We start from the raw sequence: 18,768 nt of genomic DNA on the forward strand, positions 1-18,768 counted from the left end.
GGGAGTAATACTAAGCAGTCATCTCCTGCTCTCACAGCATATGGCTGTGCTTAAAGCTCTTCCTCTCCCGCTCTCCATCACACACAGTCTCTCGCCCCCACTCCTCCGCTCTCAAGCACACACACATACACCCTCTTTCCCATTCTTTCTCAAGCACACACACACCCACACACAGTCCCTCCCCATCTCTCCCAACATCTGCATCAGATCCCATTCTCACCGTCTCCGTGTCTGCAGGATGCACTTAAGCACGGCTGGCTTTGTGTGCACCTCTCAAGCAGGTTGTGTGAATATAATGAAGCTAAGACGTCGGGCCTGGTGATAAGAGAGAGGATGTGGAGATGCTGTAGAGAGCAGCTGGGTGCTTCATGTGTGGTGAGACCAGCAGTATCTGGATCACAGCAGTTACTCAGCCCTGCTCCCCCGGGGCAGCACACGCCTGCTCACAAACTGTTCACTCCAGTCAGGTGTGTTGGGGCAGGGAAACATCTAGAACATGCAGGGCAGGGGGGCACGAGGACCAGGTTTGAGAGGATTGGACCCCACACACTTGCACACACACACACACACAGGCCACAGACAGACAGGCACACAGACAGGCACACAGACACACACAGACAGACAGGCACACATGCCACAGGCAGACAGACAGGCAGGCAGGCAGATAGGCAGCCTCACCGTCAGACAGGTGTGCTGTGAGGGGTGTCTGGGTGTCCTTGCAGTAGGACACCAGCTCCCTGGGCAGGAAGTCCACCTGGACGATCTTAGACGCCCCCAGTCTGAGCATTCTGCGGCTGCAGCAGCAACACAGGACATCTGTGACATCTGTTCTACCTCACATACATCTACCATGTCACTATCTAGGTCACATACATCTACCATGTCACTATCTACCTCACATACATCTACCATGTCACCATCTACCTCACATACATCTACCATGTCACTATCTAGGTCACATACATCTACCATGTCACTATCTAGGTCACATACATCTATGGCTGCCCGACATAGAAGACGGAGGAGGAAAGAGAGAGAGTGGAGGAACACAGGAGTCAAACATGTTGCTATAGCAACCAGTGTCAGCTGAAAAGGCTGGATAACAGACCAGAATACTTAACGTTTATCTCAAAGACGTCAACAGGTATGTACAGGATCACATTGCTAAGGTAGCACCGGGGTCTAGGGAGGATCTGACGGTCACATGACAGGAAGGGGTATCCTGTGTAGACCACTAAAGGCTGAGGCCTTACCACAGGGGCTCGGGTTCGATTCCAGCCTGGGCCGGTTCCTACATGTCCTCCCCTCTCTCTCCCCCCTGGATTTCCTCATCCATCATTTCTCTTAAAAACATGTAAATAATATAAAGATGTGTGAGAAGGCGAGGTACCCGAGCTCTGAGTCAGCCTGCAGCTGCAGGACTGAGGGGTCCGTGTCCCACTGCAATGTCCTGGAGGGGCCAGCGGGGGGCAGCAAAGGGCAGAGCACACACCGGGTTACACACTTGCTACACCCAAACAAGACACAGGCAAGAACTTAAAACACATGGTCCACAAGCAGGCACGGACACACGGACACACACACACACTGAACATGACTTCAACATGACTGGTACACACACACAGGAGTGTTAGGCCTCTATGAACATTATTATCTGATGAGGCTGTGTTGGATTGTGAGGCCATGCATCAAGTTCAACTGTAGATCACGGTTACATGATATGTAAACTTAATCTGCTACTTTTGATCAAATCCCCCTTTCAGATTGTTGGCAGATGATCAGAACGTCTATTTATGGAGGATGAGATTGTTTGTGGTTTAAATGTTTTTAGGAAAAATGTTAAATAGATGAATGGAAAATCTGAGTGAGATGACCCTGTGATGTACAAGGTCATATAAGGAGGCTATGTAAACAGTTTAATGATCTGTCAGAAGACTTCAAATACCATTTCAAAATAAGACCCAAATTACATATAATGTTTTGAGGGCATGTAAGAAAATGTATGCAACATAATAGTGCTTAGGGGTAGGAGAGGTATTTCATTCACCAATAATACATTGGAACTCACACACGATGCATCCTGGTTCTCACAGCCACCCAGCCAGGGCCAAGCCCCCCTGGCCCCCCCCCCCCCCCCCCCCCCCCCCCCCCCCCCCCGACTCCCTCTAACACGGCAGTAACACGCGGCAGTAACACACGGCAGTAACACGCGACAGTAACACACGGCAGTAACACACGGCAGTAACATGCACAAACACGTGGGTGGTGTCCGGACCCTGTAATCCTCCCCAGGCGTGGCAGGGATCCTGGACGCCCTCCTCGTTTCCCCGAGGACACGCGCTCGAGCGGAACTCAGCCCGCGGCAGCCCCCGGTGACAGGCATAATGCCGGTGTTTAAACCCCGGCGTCCAGGTGGCATCCTGGTGCCCATCATCCCTCCCGCGGTGGCACGGGGACGTCACCTGGCTGTGACAGGCCAGGCTGGTTTACCACTAACGGGGATGACAGGGTTTGCTTAGCCAGTCCCCTCAAGCCACAAATGACTTCCACGGAACCATGCGAGCGGAATGTTCCGGAAACCTTTCTGAGGCGGTGTTTGAGGTGGAGGGGGAGGGAGGAAGGGGGCTGGGGGGCGGGTGACAGGTAGAAGTCACCTAAAGAGAGAGGAAGCTGTGAAATAGGGGGAGGAAGGAAGGGACAGACATGGTTTTCTCCACACTTCCCCACTCCCTCGCCCAGCCTGCCGGAGAGAGGGAGAGAGTGTGTGTGCTTCTGTGATTGGCTAAGGGAACATTCCTGTATTTCAGAGGAGAAGAGGCTTACCTGTCAGCCTGTGACTGTAGCTTACTAACGGCAGACTGGCCTGACCTGAGAGACGACACAGGCACAGAGGGGCGCACCATGACAAGGACCCCCGCACCATGACAAGGACCCCCACACCCAGAGACACACACACGCAGAGTCGTATGACAGACTCCAGCATGTCACAGCCTCTCTGACACATGCTGACTTGCAGGCTGCTGGATGTGAAGGCCTGAACATGCCCTGAGCCACAGACAGCAGCTGATCTGACTGCAGTTACAGATCTGTTATTAGATTAGACACTTGCTACTACTTAAACTACCATCATGTGTTGACGCTTTGTCTTTTGTAGACCCGCCCCCCTGTGAGAATGATTGACAGGTTGAGATGATGTCATGGCAGCGTGGGTGTAGAAATGACCATGGGAGACTCCAGCCAACCTTCACAAGACGCTTCACAAACACTGAGGGTAGCTTACCTGTACCTGCCGTGCCCAGAGAGAGAGAGAGAGAGAGAGAGAGACAGAGACAGTCAGACAGAGACAAACAGAGAGAGAGAGAGAGAGAGAGAGAGAGAGAGAGAGAGAGACAGTCAGAGAGAGAGAGAGAGAGACAGTCAGAGAGAGAGAGACAGTCAGACAGAGACAGACAAACAGACAGACAAACAGAGAGAGAGAGAGAGAGAGAGAGAGAGAGAGATAGAGAGAGAGAGAGAGAGAGAGAGAGAGAGAGAGAGAGGAAGAGACAGAGAGAGAAAGAGAGAGAGACAGAGAAGATGTGTTAGAACCAAAACAACAACCTTCACTTGTCCAGTAGATGTATCACTGTGCTGAAGCATTACTAAAGCTTCCACACAACCCTTTGCCAGAAGGTTCACTAACATTTCCAGGATATTTACTCCATCCGGTCCACAGTGTGTTGCTGACAAATCAGAGCATACCTAATGGTTGACAGCTTCCCTAGGTGACAAAAAAAACAAACATGGCCGCCTACCTGCCCGCCGCACCCCCGTCGGTCGAGTCCTGACTTCCTGTCTCGCTGGGCGTGCTCACTGACTTGGAGGGGGACATGGGGTTCGGGACTAAGTAATGAAAATAACAGGAATCTAACATTAACGGCTGCAGTGGCTGGACTGGGGTGGGGGGAGGGGGGGGAGAGGGGGATGAGGAACAAACACAGATGAAATGGTAGAAAGCAAACGAGTGATGGGAAGAAAAAGAAGAGAAGAAGAAAAAAAAGGAATGAAGGTCAAACAAAGGACAAGGAAGGACAGAGTCACATGGATTCTTGGTTGGCGTTCTGCAGTTATGTGATCGTCATGTAGTGATCATCATGTGATTACAGGCCAGTGTGCATGCCGTGAGTCTGTTTCTGTGGGTGTTGTTCATCACACGGCCACTAGGGGTCACTAAACGAGAAGGGCTCTGAAGCAAGTCGCATATTTTGTACATAAGTAAAACTAATTGAAAAACCAACAGTAGGATTGATTACAGTGCACCAATTCTTTCTCTGATGTAAATGTCACATTCTCCTAATAATATATATATAGAACTAACTTACATCGTAATGACGACCAGTGCGGATGGATGAGGTATCATGTAAACCTAAAGAAGTTACTCATGGGTGCAAATGTTCAACAGTCAACAACTCAAAATTATAAAACAAATTTGAAAATAATGGAATTGTTAGGAGGGTGAATATCTAGATGTGAATCAGAGTATTTATGTTAGTAATCAATGATAGGGTGAGCATTATGGAGTGTGATTTACAAATTAAAAAATGCGTCTTGTAAATGGGAGCTGAAGGATGAGCTTTAGGATGATGAATCTCATTCCAAGAAAAGTGACAAGAAATAATAAAAATGTCTTAACCAAAAACAAACACGATTTTAGTTGTCAGTAAAGTAAAAAGCTAGATATTCCGATCTCACATGTTGAAAATTATAAAACTATACTTACTGAAGTAAGAGAACACTACTGACTATTCTAAACTCAACTTTTTCCTTTACTAGTTGTTTTTGCTTCTGATGTGTGAAGTTGCTTCACACATCTTCTGGTGTTTTAAAGTCCCTGGACTGGCCACCTGTCCTTCATCTGGGCTGAGGGGAGATGCTCTCCTGGTCAGTGTGGTGCTCACCTAGCGGAGGCTCAGGGGAGATGCTCTCCTGGTCAGTGTGGTGCTCACCTAGCGGAGGCTCAGGGGAGATGCTCTCCTGGTCAGTGTGGTGCTCACCTAGCGGAGGCTCAGGGGAGATGCTCTCCTGGTCAGTGTGGTGCTCACCTAGCGGAGGCTCAGGAGAGATGCTCTCCTGGTCAGTGTGGTGCTCACCTAGCGGAGGCTCAGGGGAGATGCTCTCCTGGTCAGTGTGGTGCTCACCTAGCGGAGGCTCAGGGGAGATGCTCTCCTGGTCAGTGTGGTGCTCACCTAGCGGAGGCTCAGGGGAGATGCTCTCCTGGTCAGTGTGGTGCTCACCTAGCGGAGGCTCAGGAGAGAGACGCTCTCCTGGTCAGTGTGGTGCTCACCTAGCGGAGGCTCAGGGGAGATGCTCTCCTGGTCAGTGTGGTGCTCACCTAGCGGAGGCTCAGGGGAGATGCTCTCCTGGTCAGTGTGGTGCTCACCTAGCGGAGGCTCAGGGGAGATGCTCTCCTGGTCAGTGTGGTGCTCACCTAGCGGAGGCTCAGGGGAGATGCCGATGCTCTGGAGCAGGGCCTCAGTCTCCCTCCGCTTACGGTCCAGGTCAGAGTCCTCTGGGGCAGCTTCTGCTTTCTGCTGGGTCTCAGTCTGCACACACACACACACACACGCATGCACACACACGCATGCACACACACACACACACATGCACACACACGCATGCACACACACACACACGCATGCACACACACACACACACACGCATGCACACACACACACACTCATGAGTTTTGGCTACTTGCCATGCATGAATACATACACACTTATAACTCTAACCCCCAAGACACACACACACACACTTACAACCCTAACCCTAATGACACACACACACCTAGCCCTTTGTTCCACAGGAGGACACCGGGTTGTTGTGTTGTGGTGTGTTTACTCACTCTCTTTCTCACCTCTTTCTTCTTCCTCTCCTCCTCCTTGCGTTTCTTCTCTTCCCTGATCTGGGCGAGGCGCTGCTTCTTGCGCTCCAACTCTGCTTTCAGGTCGCTTTTATCCGACATGTCTGGTGTCTGGCGTGGAGAGAGTGAATGTCACACAGGACTGAAGGATGCACTGCATAGCCAACTGCTAATCAGGTCACAAGGCAAGATGGTGCCCTGGTAGGCTGATGCTATGTAGGCCTTCACTGGGTGTGGTCATTAGCTGTGGTACGGTTAAGGTTACCTGACGTTTAATATGACGTAAATGAACATTGGAAATTGTATTTCATAGTGTGATGCCTTGTACGCTCCTGGATAGAAGCCATGTGTGATGTGTACATCACGCCTTTACTTTACAGGTGTTGACAGAGGTATGGTAAGGATAATGTATTCCAAACTGTCGTATCAACTTGTCACTCAAAACATTTGGGCTGGTGTATGCTGCCTGGTACTCGGCACTGGGAGAATACATAAAGAGACATTAAATATCAGTAATTGTTGATGGCACGAAACTGCACGACATGTGTCTCGCTCCAGCTGTCTTCGTATTTTTATTTACGAACAGAAATGTCAAGATGGTTGCTGAAATGACCGGCTCGTGTGTGAAGATTTTAACACATCTGACACATTAGAAGTTTTATCATTAGCAATGACGTCATTTTCTCGTACGCCTCGCCTCATGACACAAAACGATCATCGCAAATTTAAATGTGCACAATTGACAACGATTAATGAAACTCAAATTATGCAAATTATTAATACATTAAGATAATGATGCCACACAAAGCGTTGATATGGCCTACCTTGTTATATTTCCTATGAATGATAATGATGTGTCACTGGCAAAGATGCTGTCTCATTGCAACCGACGGATCACCACATCCTAGTTAGTACCGGCTGAGCACCGCGCACACTTCTGGCTGCAGAACTCAAGAGTTTAATTCAGATGAGGCAGGTGGTCAGAAATAAACGTTTGGCGTGCAATTACCTAGAAAAGGATGAAAGCAGGTGCACGAGTTCATCCAAATATGCTACCACAGAAATCCCACCTCCTTTCAACACATGCAGTGCGTCTCTTTCCTATTCGCGTTACAATGACGCCACCTACTGACCACTTAGAGAAATACATTAGTACCATCAGTTCATTTTCCTATGTATATTTGCTTTTTTAAATAATATTTGAATCAGACCGTCGTGATTTTTTCATTGAGGCTTATTAAAGTGGTCGAATCCCATCACCTTGAATAAGAGTACAGTAGCCTAGTAGGTAGGTTAACTTTTCAACGCTTTCTGGCACAGCACTTCAAACTCCGCCCAAAGGCGCCGTAGTGTTGTCTCATTGGTCAAATCCAACGACATAGTGTTGTCTCATTGGTCAAATCCAACGACAATCTCATTAATTTTTTCACCAGACAGCCACAACAGCGGAGGTCGAGATTAGGAAGTACCCCCTGAAACGGATCTTCTGTTGCACGTCCCAAGTTAAGAGGATGAAAATACATTGATCGCTATCGAGAAATTATTTTCATTAATTGACAGAAGCACGTTGACTATGTCCGTGTAACTGCGTTGATCTGTGGCAATCCAACATTGCCCAGCTAGCTAGAGCTAGCTAGCTCAACGTCCTTAACGCCTGCAAGACTGAATCGTGCTGTTGACAAGAAGGGCACCCTGAACCAGTCAACAAGCGGAGGTTTGCACACTTTTTTCAACATGAAGTTCACGCAATTTTTGATGAAAAGCAGCTCAATGGTTGGTATACAAAAAAAGGTGGATAGATTCTCCAAGTTTTCGCCTTCGCCACTGTCCATGAAGCAATTCATAGATTTTGGTAAGTTTTTACACCTCATCAAACTGCTGATACAGCATGCCAGAATATAAACTTGGAGTTTATCCAGATGACTAGCCATTGTAGTCACTATCCAAATGACCACAACAACATTTACACGTTTGGCTGAGACGGATAATTTAACGGACAGTGAAAACGTGACAGCTGTCGTTGTTGACAGCTCAGGACAGTGTGTGCTAGTGGGTCACAGAACATGGGGACAGTGGGCCCTCCGGCATCAGATCTTTTCCATTCCTCTTCCTGTAGAGTTATGCAAAACCTGACACCGTTACGCAGTCACTGTCCTTCTCCGGACCACTTGTTATTCTCTTGACACTTATCATGGCCAGTTGGAAATCAGACGTACAAAGTTGCTTTGAAGGAATTTAGTAATGTGCATTGTACTGTAAGTTGTCAAACCGGTTATAACCACAGTCATTTGACTTTCGCGGTAAACTGTTGCAATAGTTCACCGATAATTAACAAGCTTATTGTGGCTAGCCATGATACGTTTTGTTGTTCTTGGTTTAACAACAAACCTGTTGAACTAATTTAAGTTCTTGCTGTGCATGCATTTTCACAAATCCCAGGCCGTCTCGACTTTAGTCACTACTCTTGATTTCCCACAGTACATTACAGTATAAAAAACTAAACCCTTCAATTGAAGATTTGGCTAAATCCACCTTCTGGATAAAATCAGCAAATGTCCAAGGGATAATGTCCACTCTAGCTTCCTGGACAGTGTCCTACCTGTCACAAGGCCATCCTTGTCTGAAACTTCCTGTATTCTTGTTATGTGACTGCAGGCTCCGCCAATGCCTGTGAGAAGACGTCGTTTGTGTTTCTGCGACAGGAGCTTCCTGTGAGGCTCGCCAACATCATGAAGGAGATTGACTTCCTCCCTGACAAGCTGCTAAGCACCCCATCCTTACAGCTCCTGCTCAGCTGGTGAGCTAAGTCGTTAACACAGCGGGTTATTATAGCTCGAGTTGATCTGATTAAACTCACTCCTCGGGATAACAACGCGCCCCATCGTAGAGGTGGTGGTGTTGGTGAGTCGGACCTAAGTGTGAACGCCAGTGTGGCGGGCTGGGAGGAAGCTCTACTGACCAACTATGTAACTACGCCTGTCACATGTCACATCAGCAAGTGCATTTACCTTCCTGATCAAAGGATGTTCTAGACCATGGGTCTCCAACCCTGTTCCTGGAAAACTGGCTGCCTGTAGGTTTTTACTAGTTCAGTACTTTAATCACAAGAAACAAACAGTATGGGGGTGGGGGGATTATAACTTTTTGATCTGCAGTCAAATACTCCAACCACTAAACTAGACCCTCCCCCAAGTCTCTGTCTCTCTCTGTAGCCACAAACTCTAATACTAGTGTATACTCCCTCATTTGGACCAATCCCGGCCCACCCTCATTTGGACCAATCCCGTCTCATGCCTCACCCCATTGCCAGATGGTTGCAGTGAGGAATGTTCTGAGTTAGATCCCTCGCTCTGAGTTGGATCCACTCCTCCACCCAGCACATGCAGAGAGCACATCCCCTGGATCCCAGTGTCACAGTACAGGGAGCTCACCTCACCCGCTCTCTGATGCAAACCCAGAACGACCCCCCCCCCCCCCCAAACGCAAACTCACACCCAGTATGGCCACTTAGTAGCAGCTGTCCCTGGCTCCTGTCTGTGTCATGTGGAGTTCCTTTATTATTATTATTTAACCAGGCAGAATCATTAAGAACACAATTCTTATTTACAAAGATGGCCTGGCAAAAAGCACAAGCTTTTTGAGGGAGAGGGAAAGGGGGCTATGGAATAAAAAATCAGGTTAAAAAGCACAACGGCACACAACCACAGCAGCACAACCTACAAAAGAAGAAAAAAAGAAAAAACAAGCAGGTTATACAAAGCAGAGCATTAGTACATGGGGAATCAGAGAGGATAACTATTTTAAAAGCACAAGAACACAAAGCAAGACAGAGACTATTTACACCAAACAACAACCACAATCAAGACATACACTGACTGGCAGGAATGAACAGAGGATACAGAAAGGGGAGAAACAAAACAGGCAACATTGGTGCAACAAAACTAGACAGTTGGCAACAGATCATAAGACAAACCATGGGGACGAATAGGACAACAAATACTGAGGGGGAGGGGTTAAAAGGTGAGAGAGCATTTACTGAAATTGGTGAGGATGAGTGAAATGGTTTCTTTGAAGGCAGGGATGGAAATGAATGTGTCCAGTTTGAGGTGTTTTTGCAGAGCATTCCAGTCAGAGGTGGCAGCGGACTAAAATGATGCAAGACCAACGGTGGATTTGCGTTTGGGAATTTGTAACTGGATATAGAGAGAGGACCGGGTGTTGTGTGTGTGACAGGAAGCGGAGGCAGCAGGTGAGCCAGGTAGGGGGGGTGTGCGGTGTAGAAGGGTCTTGTAGATGAGGATAAGCCAGTGAATATTATGACGGGTGTGAAGTGATGGCCAGGGTGTAAAGAGTACAGTGGTGCGTGTGGAAAGGGGCGTCAGTGGCAAAGTGGATAGCAGAGGGATAGAGTGTCCAGTTTGGAGAGGGTGCCCTTACAAGGTGAATGAGTGAGTTACTGGCAGCTAGGGGTATGTTCCACAGTAGAATAGTGGAATACAACCATGGTGACAGATACAGGAGGTCTGATTCCTGATAGAAGACATGTCAGTGCTGTGACCTGTGTCTGGTTCACCACCATTAGCTGTCACATAGAGACCCATGTGACCACTACAGTGGGAGAACTACCAAGATTTAATGTTCATTTGTTTGGTAAACTAAAGGGCATGACCTCGATAAACCAAGCACACTTGTGAACCTTTGAGCTGAAACAAGGTTTGTAAAATGTTATCAACCTCTACACTAAACTAACTTCAGGTTAAATGACTGAGCAGTTCAGCCACCTCCCTTCAGGCCATCTGATCAAATACAGAACTGTGTTCAAGACCAAAACAAGATGTCTAAACTTAGCTCTCTGATTCAGCCTGGGCAGTTTTCACCTCACTCAGCTCCACCATATTGATCTGTCTCCTCCTTTACTGGTGCCAAAGGAGGTGACGCAATAAATGCTGACATAAACAAACCACTACCTGAAACAGTTTAGAAGTGGCCCAGGTGAAGGTTCTATTACAGGGTTGGTGGGACTGGAGCCGACGGCACACGTTCGGGAAGCGAGGAGGGTTCAAGGTCAGCTGAGGGACAGTCAGAGGTTTAAAAACATGGTGGCTGGCTCTGACCCCTCACCTAGTTCCCCAGAGTGTCAGCCTGCAGGGTGGTGCTGGGATTCACAGAGCTGCTGCCTCCCTTACAGGCAGGCTTATGTACAGCCCTCCCTGTCTGCTACACTCCTGAACAAACAGCAGTCAGTAGTTATTGTATAAGACAAGACCTACTGTACATTTCTAACAGCATTGTTCCAGTATTTATTACATGCAGTTTTAAAACTGTGTTTAAGTGAAGGTTGTCAATGTACCGGTAGTAGTATAAGAAAATAACTATGTATTCATTTAGTAGACACTTTATCCAAAGTGATATACAATACAAAGGGGAGGGGGGTTCAAACCTGTATGTCTTGATCTGCTGTCAAATGCTCTAATCACTGAGCCCATCTTTTACCTTCATGTCAGGAGTTTCTGTGATGACAGGAAGGGGGGTTCCAGTCAGGTGTCAGACTCCCTGTGCTGGTGTCTCCTTAACCCTGTGCTGGTGTCTCCCTAACCCTGTGCTGGTGTCTCCCTAACCCTGTGCTGGTGTCTTCCTAACCCTGTGCTGGTGTCTCCCTAACCCTGTGCTGGTGTCTTCCTAACCCTGTGCTGGTGTCTCCTTAACCCTGTGCTGGTGTCTCCCTAACCCTGTGCTGGTGTCTTCCTAACCCTGTGCTGGTGTCTCCTTAACCCTGTGCTGGTGTCTCCCTAACCCTGTGCTGGTGTCTCCCTATCCCTGTGCTGGTGTCTCCCTAACCCTGTGCTGGTGTCTTCCTAACCCTGTGCAGGTGTCTCCCTAACCCTGTGCTGGTGTCTTCCTAACCCTGTGCTGGTGTCTCCCTAACCCTGTGCTGGTGTCTCCCTAACCCTGTGCTGGTGTCTCCTTAACCCTGTGCTGGTGTCTCCCTAACCCTGTGCTGGTGTCTCCCTAACCCTGTGCTGGTGTCTTCCTAACCCTGTGCTGGTGTCTCCCTAACCCTGTGCTGGTGTCTCCCTAACCCTGTGCTGGTGTCTTCCTAACCCTGTGCTGGTGTCTCCCTAACCCTGTGCTGGTGTCTCCCTAACCCTGTGCTGGTGTTTTCCTAACCCTGTGCTGGTGTCTCCCTAACCCTGTGCTGGTGTCTCCCTAACCCTGTGCTGGTGTCTCCTTAACCCTGTGCTGGTGTCTCCCTAACCCTGTGCTGGTGTCTCCCTAACCCTGTGCTGGTGTCTCCCTAACCTTCCAGGTACTCCCAGAGTCTTCTGGAGCTTGTGGACTTCCTGGAGAAAGACCCTGATGACAAAAAGATCCTGAAAAAGTAAGTCGGTATGAAAACAGACACTGTGTGTGTGTGTGTGAGAGAGAGAGAGACAGCATGTGTGTGTGTTGTAGGTACAGTACCTGGTGTACCCAGGCAGACCCAGGTAAACCCCTCGTCTCCTCTGACAGGTTCACCGAGACGCTGGTGAACGTGAGGAACAGGCACAACGACGTGGTTCCCACCATGGCGCAGGGCGTGGTCGAGTACAAGGAGGCCTTTGGCGTCGACCCCGTCACCAACCAGAACGTCCAGTACTTCCTGGATCGCTTCTACATGAGCCGCATCTCCACGCGCATGCTCATGAACCAGCACTGTAAGCATCTCCTGCCTGGACTGGCCACCCGCCTTCACACACACTCAGAGAACCAGGCTGCTACTCTCACTGCTGATGGGGTTACTGTGTACTGTGCCTGGGGAATACAGATGGTTCCTGGACTCTCTGGCACCAAAACACTGTTAGAACTGCACACTTCTGACCATCACAACACTGTTAGAACTGCACACTTCTGACCATCACAACACTGTTAGAACTGCTGATCCTTGACCTTCTGCTGTACTTCCCACATGTGCCACTTGTATGTTACAGTGGATAAAGGTGTAAATGTCAAATGCATATGAGCACAGTAGCAGAGGAGTTAGTTGTGTGTGATGTTGTGTGGAGTGGTGCAGTAAATGTTCTCTTCCTGCTCTCAGCTCTCATCTTCGACGGCAGTGCCAACCCTGCCCATCCCAAACACATCGGCAGCATCGACCCCAACTGTGATGTGGTGGAGGTGATCAAAGGTACCCACTCTCTTCCTCCTCCCTGTCCTCCTCCCTGTCCTCCTCCCTGTCCTCATCCCTGTCCTCATCCCTGTCCTCCCTGTCCTCCTCCCTGTCCTCCCTGTCCTCCCTGTCCTCCTCCCTGTCCTCCTCCCTGTCCTCATCCCTGTCCTCCCTGTCCTCCTCCCTGTCCTCCCTGTCCTCCTCCCTGTCCTCCTCCCTGTCCTCATCCCTGTCTTCCCTGTCCTCATCCCTGTCCTCCTCCCTGTCCTCATCCCTGTCCTCCTCCCTGTCCTCCTCCCTGTCCTCCTCCCTGTCCTCCTCCCTGTCCTCATCCCTGTCCTCATCCCTGTCCTCCTCCCTGTCCTCATCCCTGTCCTCCTCTCTGTCCTCCCTGTCCTCATCCCTGTCCTCCTCCCTGTCCTCCCTGTCCTCCTCCCTGTCCTCCTCCCTGTCCTCCTCCCTGTCCTCCTCCCTGTCCTCATCCCTGTCCTCATCCCTGTCCTCCTCTCTGTCCTCCTCCCAGCACCAGCATGGATTTAGATTCCTCTCCTGGCTTCATCATCCAGTCTGCCGAGATGGTTTTAATCAAAGTTGACCTGGGGGAGGGGGGGTCATACGACTGTCATAATTACTAGGCTGTCCCTCGTCTACGCCTTCATGTGAAATTAATCTTTTGGTTTCTTCTCTGTAGATGCCTATGAGAGCTCCAAGATGCTGTGTGAACAGTATTATCTGACATCTCCTGACATGGAGATCATACAAGTCAACTGTGAGTGAAGCTCTCAGTCATCACTGGGACTCAGCTGTTAGGAGAAAAGATAATGATCCTTGAAGCAAAGAACTGAGCTCTGAGATTAGACCGAAACAGGTCTTTTTCAAAGTATATTTCGTTTGACATTTTATACATCTAGCTGGTTCTTTTTTTTACTAAATGTTGCATATTTTTGGACTCATAACTTTCATAACAAACCACCCATTACACGTTTATGGCACTGCACATCTTATTAGCACAGTTGTCATAGTTTGTGTTGAGCTATTTGGCTATCCTCTTAACTCTCTCCTGGTGGCCCCCAGGGAAACATGCCCTTGTTACAAGTGTTTACAATACATGATTCTATTCATTTGAGAACTGATTTGAAACCTGGAGGCAGTTGTTGGAGTCAACTGTTTGTTTTTCAGCCAAAGACGTGAACCAGCCTCTCCACATTGTGTATGTGCCCTCTCACCTGTACCACATGCTGTTTGAGCTCTTCAAGGTAGTGCAGCTCTCTCGTCTGGAAATACACAACACACAGTTACTCATTTAAAGACCTTACAGCACTTTTGATGCCCGACGCTTGTTACAGGAGTTGTTGTATTAACTTTGTATTGCAATATTTCTGCAATTTTTTGGCTCATGTTAATTTAAAACTTGAAATGCCTATATTAGGGTTGGTATGCTCAGTGGTGTGTGTGTGTATTCCAGAACGCCATGAGAGCTACTGTAGAGACTCATGAAACCAGTCTGACCCTACCGCCGGTTAAAGTCCGTGTTTCACTGGGCAGCGAAGACTTAACCATCAAGGTACGTTTGTGTTGTTTATGTTGTTGTTTGTGATGTTGTTTATGTTGTTAATATTGTTGTTTGTGTTGTTGTTTATGTTGTTGTTTGTGTTGTTGTTTATGTTGTTGTTTGTGATGTTGTTTATGTTGTTGTTTGTGTTGTTGTTTATGTTGTTGTTTGTGTAGATGTCAGACAGAGGAGGAGGTGTCCCCCTGAGGAAGATTGAGCGTCTGTTCAGCTACATGTACTCCACCGCTCCCAGCCCAGTCCACATTGACAACTCCCGCAACGCCCCACTGGTGAGCTGCACTCACAACCAGGAAGTACCACACTCACAACCAGGAAGCACCACACTCACAACCAGGAAGTACCACACTCACAACCAGGAAGTACCACACTCACAACCAGGAAGTACCACACTCACACCCAGGAAGTACCACACTCACACCCAGACAACACCACACTCACAACCAGGAAGCACCACACTCACAACCAGGAAGTACCACACTCACAACCAGGAAGCACCACACTCACACCCAGGAAGTACCACACTCACACCCAGACAACACCACACTCACAACCAGGAAGCACCACACTCACAACCAGGAAGTACCTCACTCACAACCAGGAAGTACCACACTCACACTCAGGAAGCAGTAGGTTATAAGTATGTCGTTTTTATGTTATATGAAGTCAGGTTGTCGTGTCCTAGCTGGTAAATGTTCACCAGGATCCTTGGATCTCCACTGTCGTCTTACAGAGTGAACATGGTTGGAAATGAGCTTAATTACAAACCGGGATGTAGCTTATTGACTAACGAACATTAAACTGGAACTGGAGACATGGAGACCCAGTACAGCCAAGCCTTAGTCTTGAAAAGGAACCCTCAATACATCTGTATAATAGAAATGTAACTATAGCCATAATGGTTACTTGACATGTTGCCGTTTTATGTCATTTGACATGTTACCGTGTTGGCCCTGGTGACAGTGTTGTCAAGGTAACCTCTGGTTCCGGTTCCTCCCCGGTGACAATGTTGTCATGGTAACCCTGGTTGTGGTTCTTCTAGGCTGGATTCGGCTACGGTCTCCCCATCTCCCGTCTCTATGCCAAGTACTTCCAGGGAGACCTACAGCTCTACTCCATGGAGGGTTACGGAACCTCTGCCGTTATCTACCTGAAGGTACAACACACACACACCTACACACACACCTACACACACACCTACACACTCACCTACACACACACATCTACACACTCACCGACACTTCAGATGGTCTTTCGTAGAGAGACGGTCTTTCTTAAAGTCCGTCTCTCTGTGTTGTGCTTCAGGCCTTGTCCACAGAGTCTGTGGAGAGACTTCCTGTCTTCAACAAGTCTGCTCTGAGGCATTACCAGACCACCACAGAGGCAGACGACTGGTGCATGCCCAGTAAGGATCCCAAGAAGCTGGGCAAGTATGAGAGGAGGAGCTAGTAATATACTGGACCAGTTCAGACAACATGGAAGAGGAGGAAGAAGAGGAGGAAGAGGATTCACTAGGTCGAGAGATGGAAGGATTCATCAATCATACTGACAGAGGGGGTGTGGCCTGTGCCCCCTCTTTGATTGGACTTGGCAGAGGGGGTGTGGCCTGTGCCCCCTCTGTTATTGGACTTGGCAGAGGGGGTGTGTTCTGTGCCCCCTCTGTGATTGGACTGGACAGAGGGAGGGTGTGGCCTGTGCCCTCAGATTTTAGACCAGCTAAACTTTATCAGATTCAACCTGAACCATGAAGCCCAAAACCCACGGCACTGAAGATCACTAGAGTAGCTGTCATTGCTATAACACGTAGCAACAAGTCATGCACAGGTTTCGTGTCATTTATCCATTGAATCACATGGATTCAAATATTTCTCACTGTCGTCGAACATTTGTTGTACTGTGTGCTTTGGGCTTCAAAATATATATTTTTGCCTGAGATCAGGTTTAGAGGAAGAAAATGACCAGACGTCAGGTTTAGAGGAAGAAAATAACTTGAGATCAGGTTTAGAGGAAGAAAATGACCAGATATCAGGTTTAAAGGAATAAAATAACTTGAGATCAGGTTTAGAGGAAGAAAATGACCAGATATCAGGTTTAAAGGAATAAAATAACCTGAGATCAGGTTTAGAGGAAGAAAATGACCCGAGACCAGTTCAAATAGTTTGTCTCTGTTCTCCGTTCACTAAAGTGAAAGAGTGGGCAACACACTGAACTAAATTTAGTATTTATTTAAATCAGTATCACAGAACACAGTGAAAAAGCTAGGGTTTTTGTTAACCTACAACATACCTCTTTATCAGTTAAATCACTAGCTAAATTCTGCTCTGGATTATACAATGTTTAATATTTTTCACCTGAGATGATCCCTTGCACATATTTTGGGGCGATAAAGTGACCTTATTTTTAAGATCAGGGAGTCAGATGGCTGAGCGGTGAGAGAGTCGGTCCAGTAATCCGAAGGTTGCAGGATCGATTCCCCGCCGTGCCAAATGACGTTGTGTCCTTGGGCAAGGCACTTCACCCTACTTGCCTTGGGGGGAATGTCCCTGTATTTACTGTAAGTCGCTCTGGATAAGAGCGTCTGCTAAATGACTGACTGAAGATCAACCTATGTTGATTCCTTATCACTGGTCTAAGTTGAAATTCTTTAAACTAGATGAAAGTACATCCACAAATGTTTAACATTAGAAAGGATACCGTGAGACTCAAATAGATCAAATATCTAAAATGTTCAAGTTAAAACCATTTTGTAAAATTACTAAAAGGATTATTAAAAAAGTTATTTATTGAATGATATTTAGTGCCATTGAGCAGGATAAAGTGAGTGTTGGTGATTTTGACACAGTTTGGAAAAATGTGTTAAAGCAGTTTAATTTAATTGGCTCTTTCTAAATAGGTTTTATGATTGCATGAATGACTATTAATAATGATCCCAATTATAGTAATATCTGTTTTCTAATCAGTCACAGTTTCTATGTGTGTCACAAAGGAAGGTTTCCAACAACAACAAAAAACTCTAAAGTGCCAACATTAATTCTACCGCCAAACTGTTCAGACCTCTAAATCTGATTCAGGGTTGACAGCATGATCTCAGGACGTCGAAGGCATTTCATAGTTGTTGTATTATTACCATAAGTGCTGTGTGTATGTCTATATACAGTGTATTTATATATATATATATATCTCTCTATAAATATATATATACAGTGCCCTCCAAAAGTATTGGAACAGTGAGGCGAATTCCTTTATTTTTGCTGTAGACTGAAAACATTTGGGCTTGACATCAAATAATGAACGTGAGACCAGAGATCAACGTTTCAGCTTTTATTTCCAGGTATTTACATCAGGATCTGATGCACAACTAAGAAAATATCACATTTTGTTTGAATCCACCCATTTGTCATGTGATCAAAAGTATTGGAACAGATATACTTAAAACATATTTAAGTGAATAAGACTTAATATTTAGTTGCAAATCCTTTGCTTTCAATAACTGCAGCAAGTCTGTGACCCATTGACGTCACCAAACTTTTGCATTCTTCCTTTTTGATGCTTTCCCAGGCTTTCACTGCAGCCTCTTTCAGTTGTTGTTTGTTTTGTGGGGTTCCTCCCTTCAGTCTCCTCTTAAGCAGGTAAAATGCATGCTCTATAGGGTTTAAGTCTGGAGATTGACTTGGCCAGTCTAATACCTTCCATTTCTTGCCCCTGATGAACTCCTTTGTTGTTTTGGCAGTGTGTTTTGGGTCGTTATCTTGCTGCATGATGAAGGCTCTGCCAATCAGTTTGGTTGCATCTTTCCTTAAATTGGCAGACAAAATGTTTCTGTAGACTTCCGAGTTCATTTTGCTGCTGCCATCATGTGTTACATCCTCAATGAAGATTAATGAGCCCGTCCCAGAAGAAGCCATGCAAGCCCAAGCCATGACATTACCTCCACCGTGTTTCACAGATGAGCTTGTGTGTTTGGGATCATGAGCAGTTCCTTTCTTTCTCCAAACTTTAACCTTTCCATCACTTTGGTAAAAGTTAATCTTTGTCTCATCAGTCCATAAAACTTTGTCCCAGAATTTTTGAGGTTCATCTCTGTACTTTTTGGCAAATTCCAGCCTGGCCTTCCTATTCTTCTTGCTAATGAGTGGTTTGCATCTTCTG

General features: G+C 47.2%; 2 protein-coding genes across 2 annotated transcripts in view; one reads left to right on the plus strand and one right to left on the minus strand.

Annotated features, from left to right (window-relative positions):
- Positions 1-7,030, minus strand: part of LOC124467590 (cytoplasmic dynein 1 intermediate chain 1) — a 36,497-nt gene extending 29,467 nt beyond the window's left edge. The window contains exons 1-7 of the mRNA XM_047019914.1: positions 6,727-7,030; positions 5,897-6,013; positions 5,468-5,582; positions 3,792-3,933; positions 2,824-2,871; positions 1,391-1,450; positions 679-794 (exon numbers count right to left, since the gene is read on the minus strand). Of these exons, the coding sequence (XP_046875870.1) occupies positions 679-794; positions 1,391-1,450; positions 2,824-2,871; positions 3,792-3,933; positions 5,468-5,582; positions 5,897-6,004 (589 nt within the window). The 5' untranslated portion in view covers positions 6,005-6,013; positions 6,727-7,030. The remainder of the gene's footprint in view (positions 1-678; positions 795-1,390; positions 1,451-2,823; positions 2,872-3,791; positions 3,934-5,467; positions 5,583-5,896; positions 6,014-6,726) is intronic.
- Positions 7,031-7,329: 299 nt separating this feature from the next.
- pdk4 (pyruvate dehydrogenase kinase, isozyme 4) lies at positions 7,330-17,465 on the plus strand. The gene is made up of 11 exons (XM_047019352.1): positions 7,330-7,754; positions 8,558-8,699; positions 12,210-12,281; positions 12,413-12,597; positions 12,978-13,067; positions 13,741-13,818; positions 14,229-14,305; positions 14,515-14,613; positions 14,778-14,891; positions 15,662-15,775; positions 15,925-17,465. The coding sequence occupies exons 1-11, from the start codon at positions 7,637-7,639 to the stop codon at positions 16,066-16,068; spliced, it is 1,233 nt and encodes a 410-aa protein (XP_046875308.1). The 5' UTR covers positions 7,330-7,636; the 3' UTR covers positions 16,069-17,465.
- The last annotated feature ends 1,303 nt before the right edge of the window (positions 17,466-18,768 follow it).

This window comes from Hypomesus transpacificus, chromosome 4 (genome assembly GCF_021917145.1).
Source record: "Hypomesus transpacificus isolate Combined female chromosome 4, fHypTra1, whole genome shotgun sequence".
In the NCBI taxonomy this organism is placed as follows: domain Eukaryota; kingdom Metazoa; phylum Chordata; class Actinopteri; order Osmeriformes; family Osmeridae; genus Hypomesus; species Hypomesus transpacificus.

Excerpts from the sequence above, each read along its gene's own strand:
- pdk4 (XM_047019352.1), top strand. The coding sequence starts at position 7,637 with ATGAAGTTCACGCAATTTTTGATGAAAAGCAGCTCAATGGTTGGTATA. Across the intron at positions 12,282-12,412 it reads GACAAAAAGATCCTGAAAAA|GTTCACCGAGACGCTGGTGA; the intron begins GTAAGTCGGTAT and ends CTCCTCTGACAG. Across the intron at positions 15,776-15,924 it reads CTGCCGTTATCTACCTGAAG|GCCTTGTCCACAGAGTCTGT; the intron begins GTACAACACACA and ends GTTGTGCTTCAG.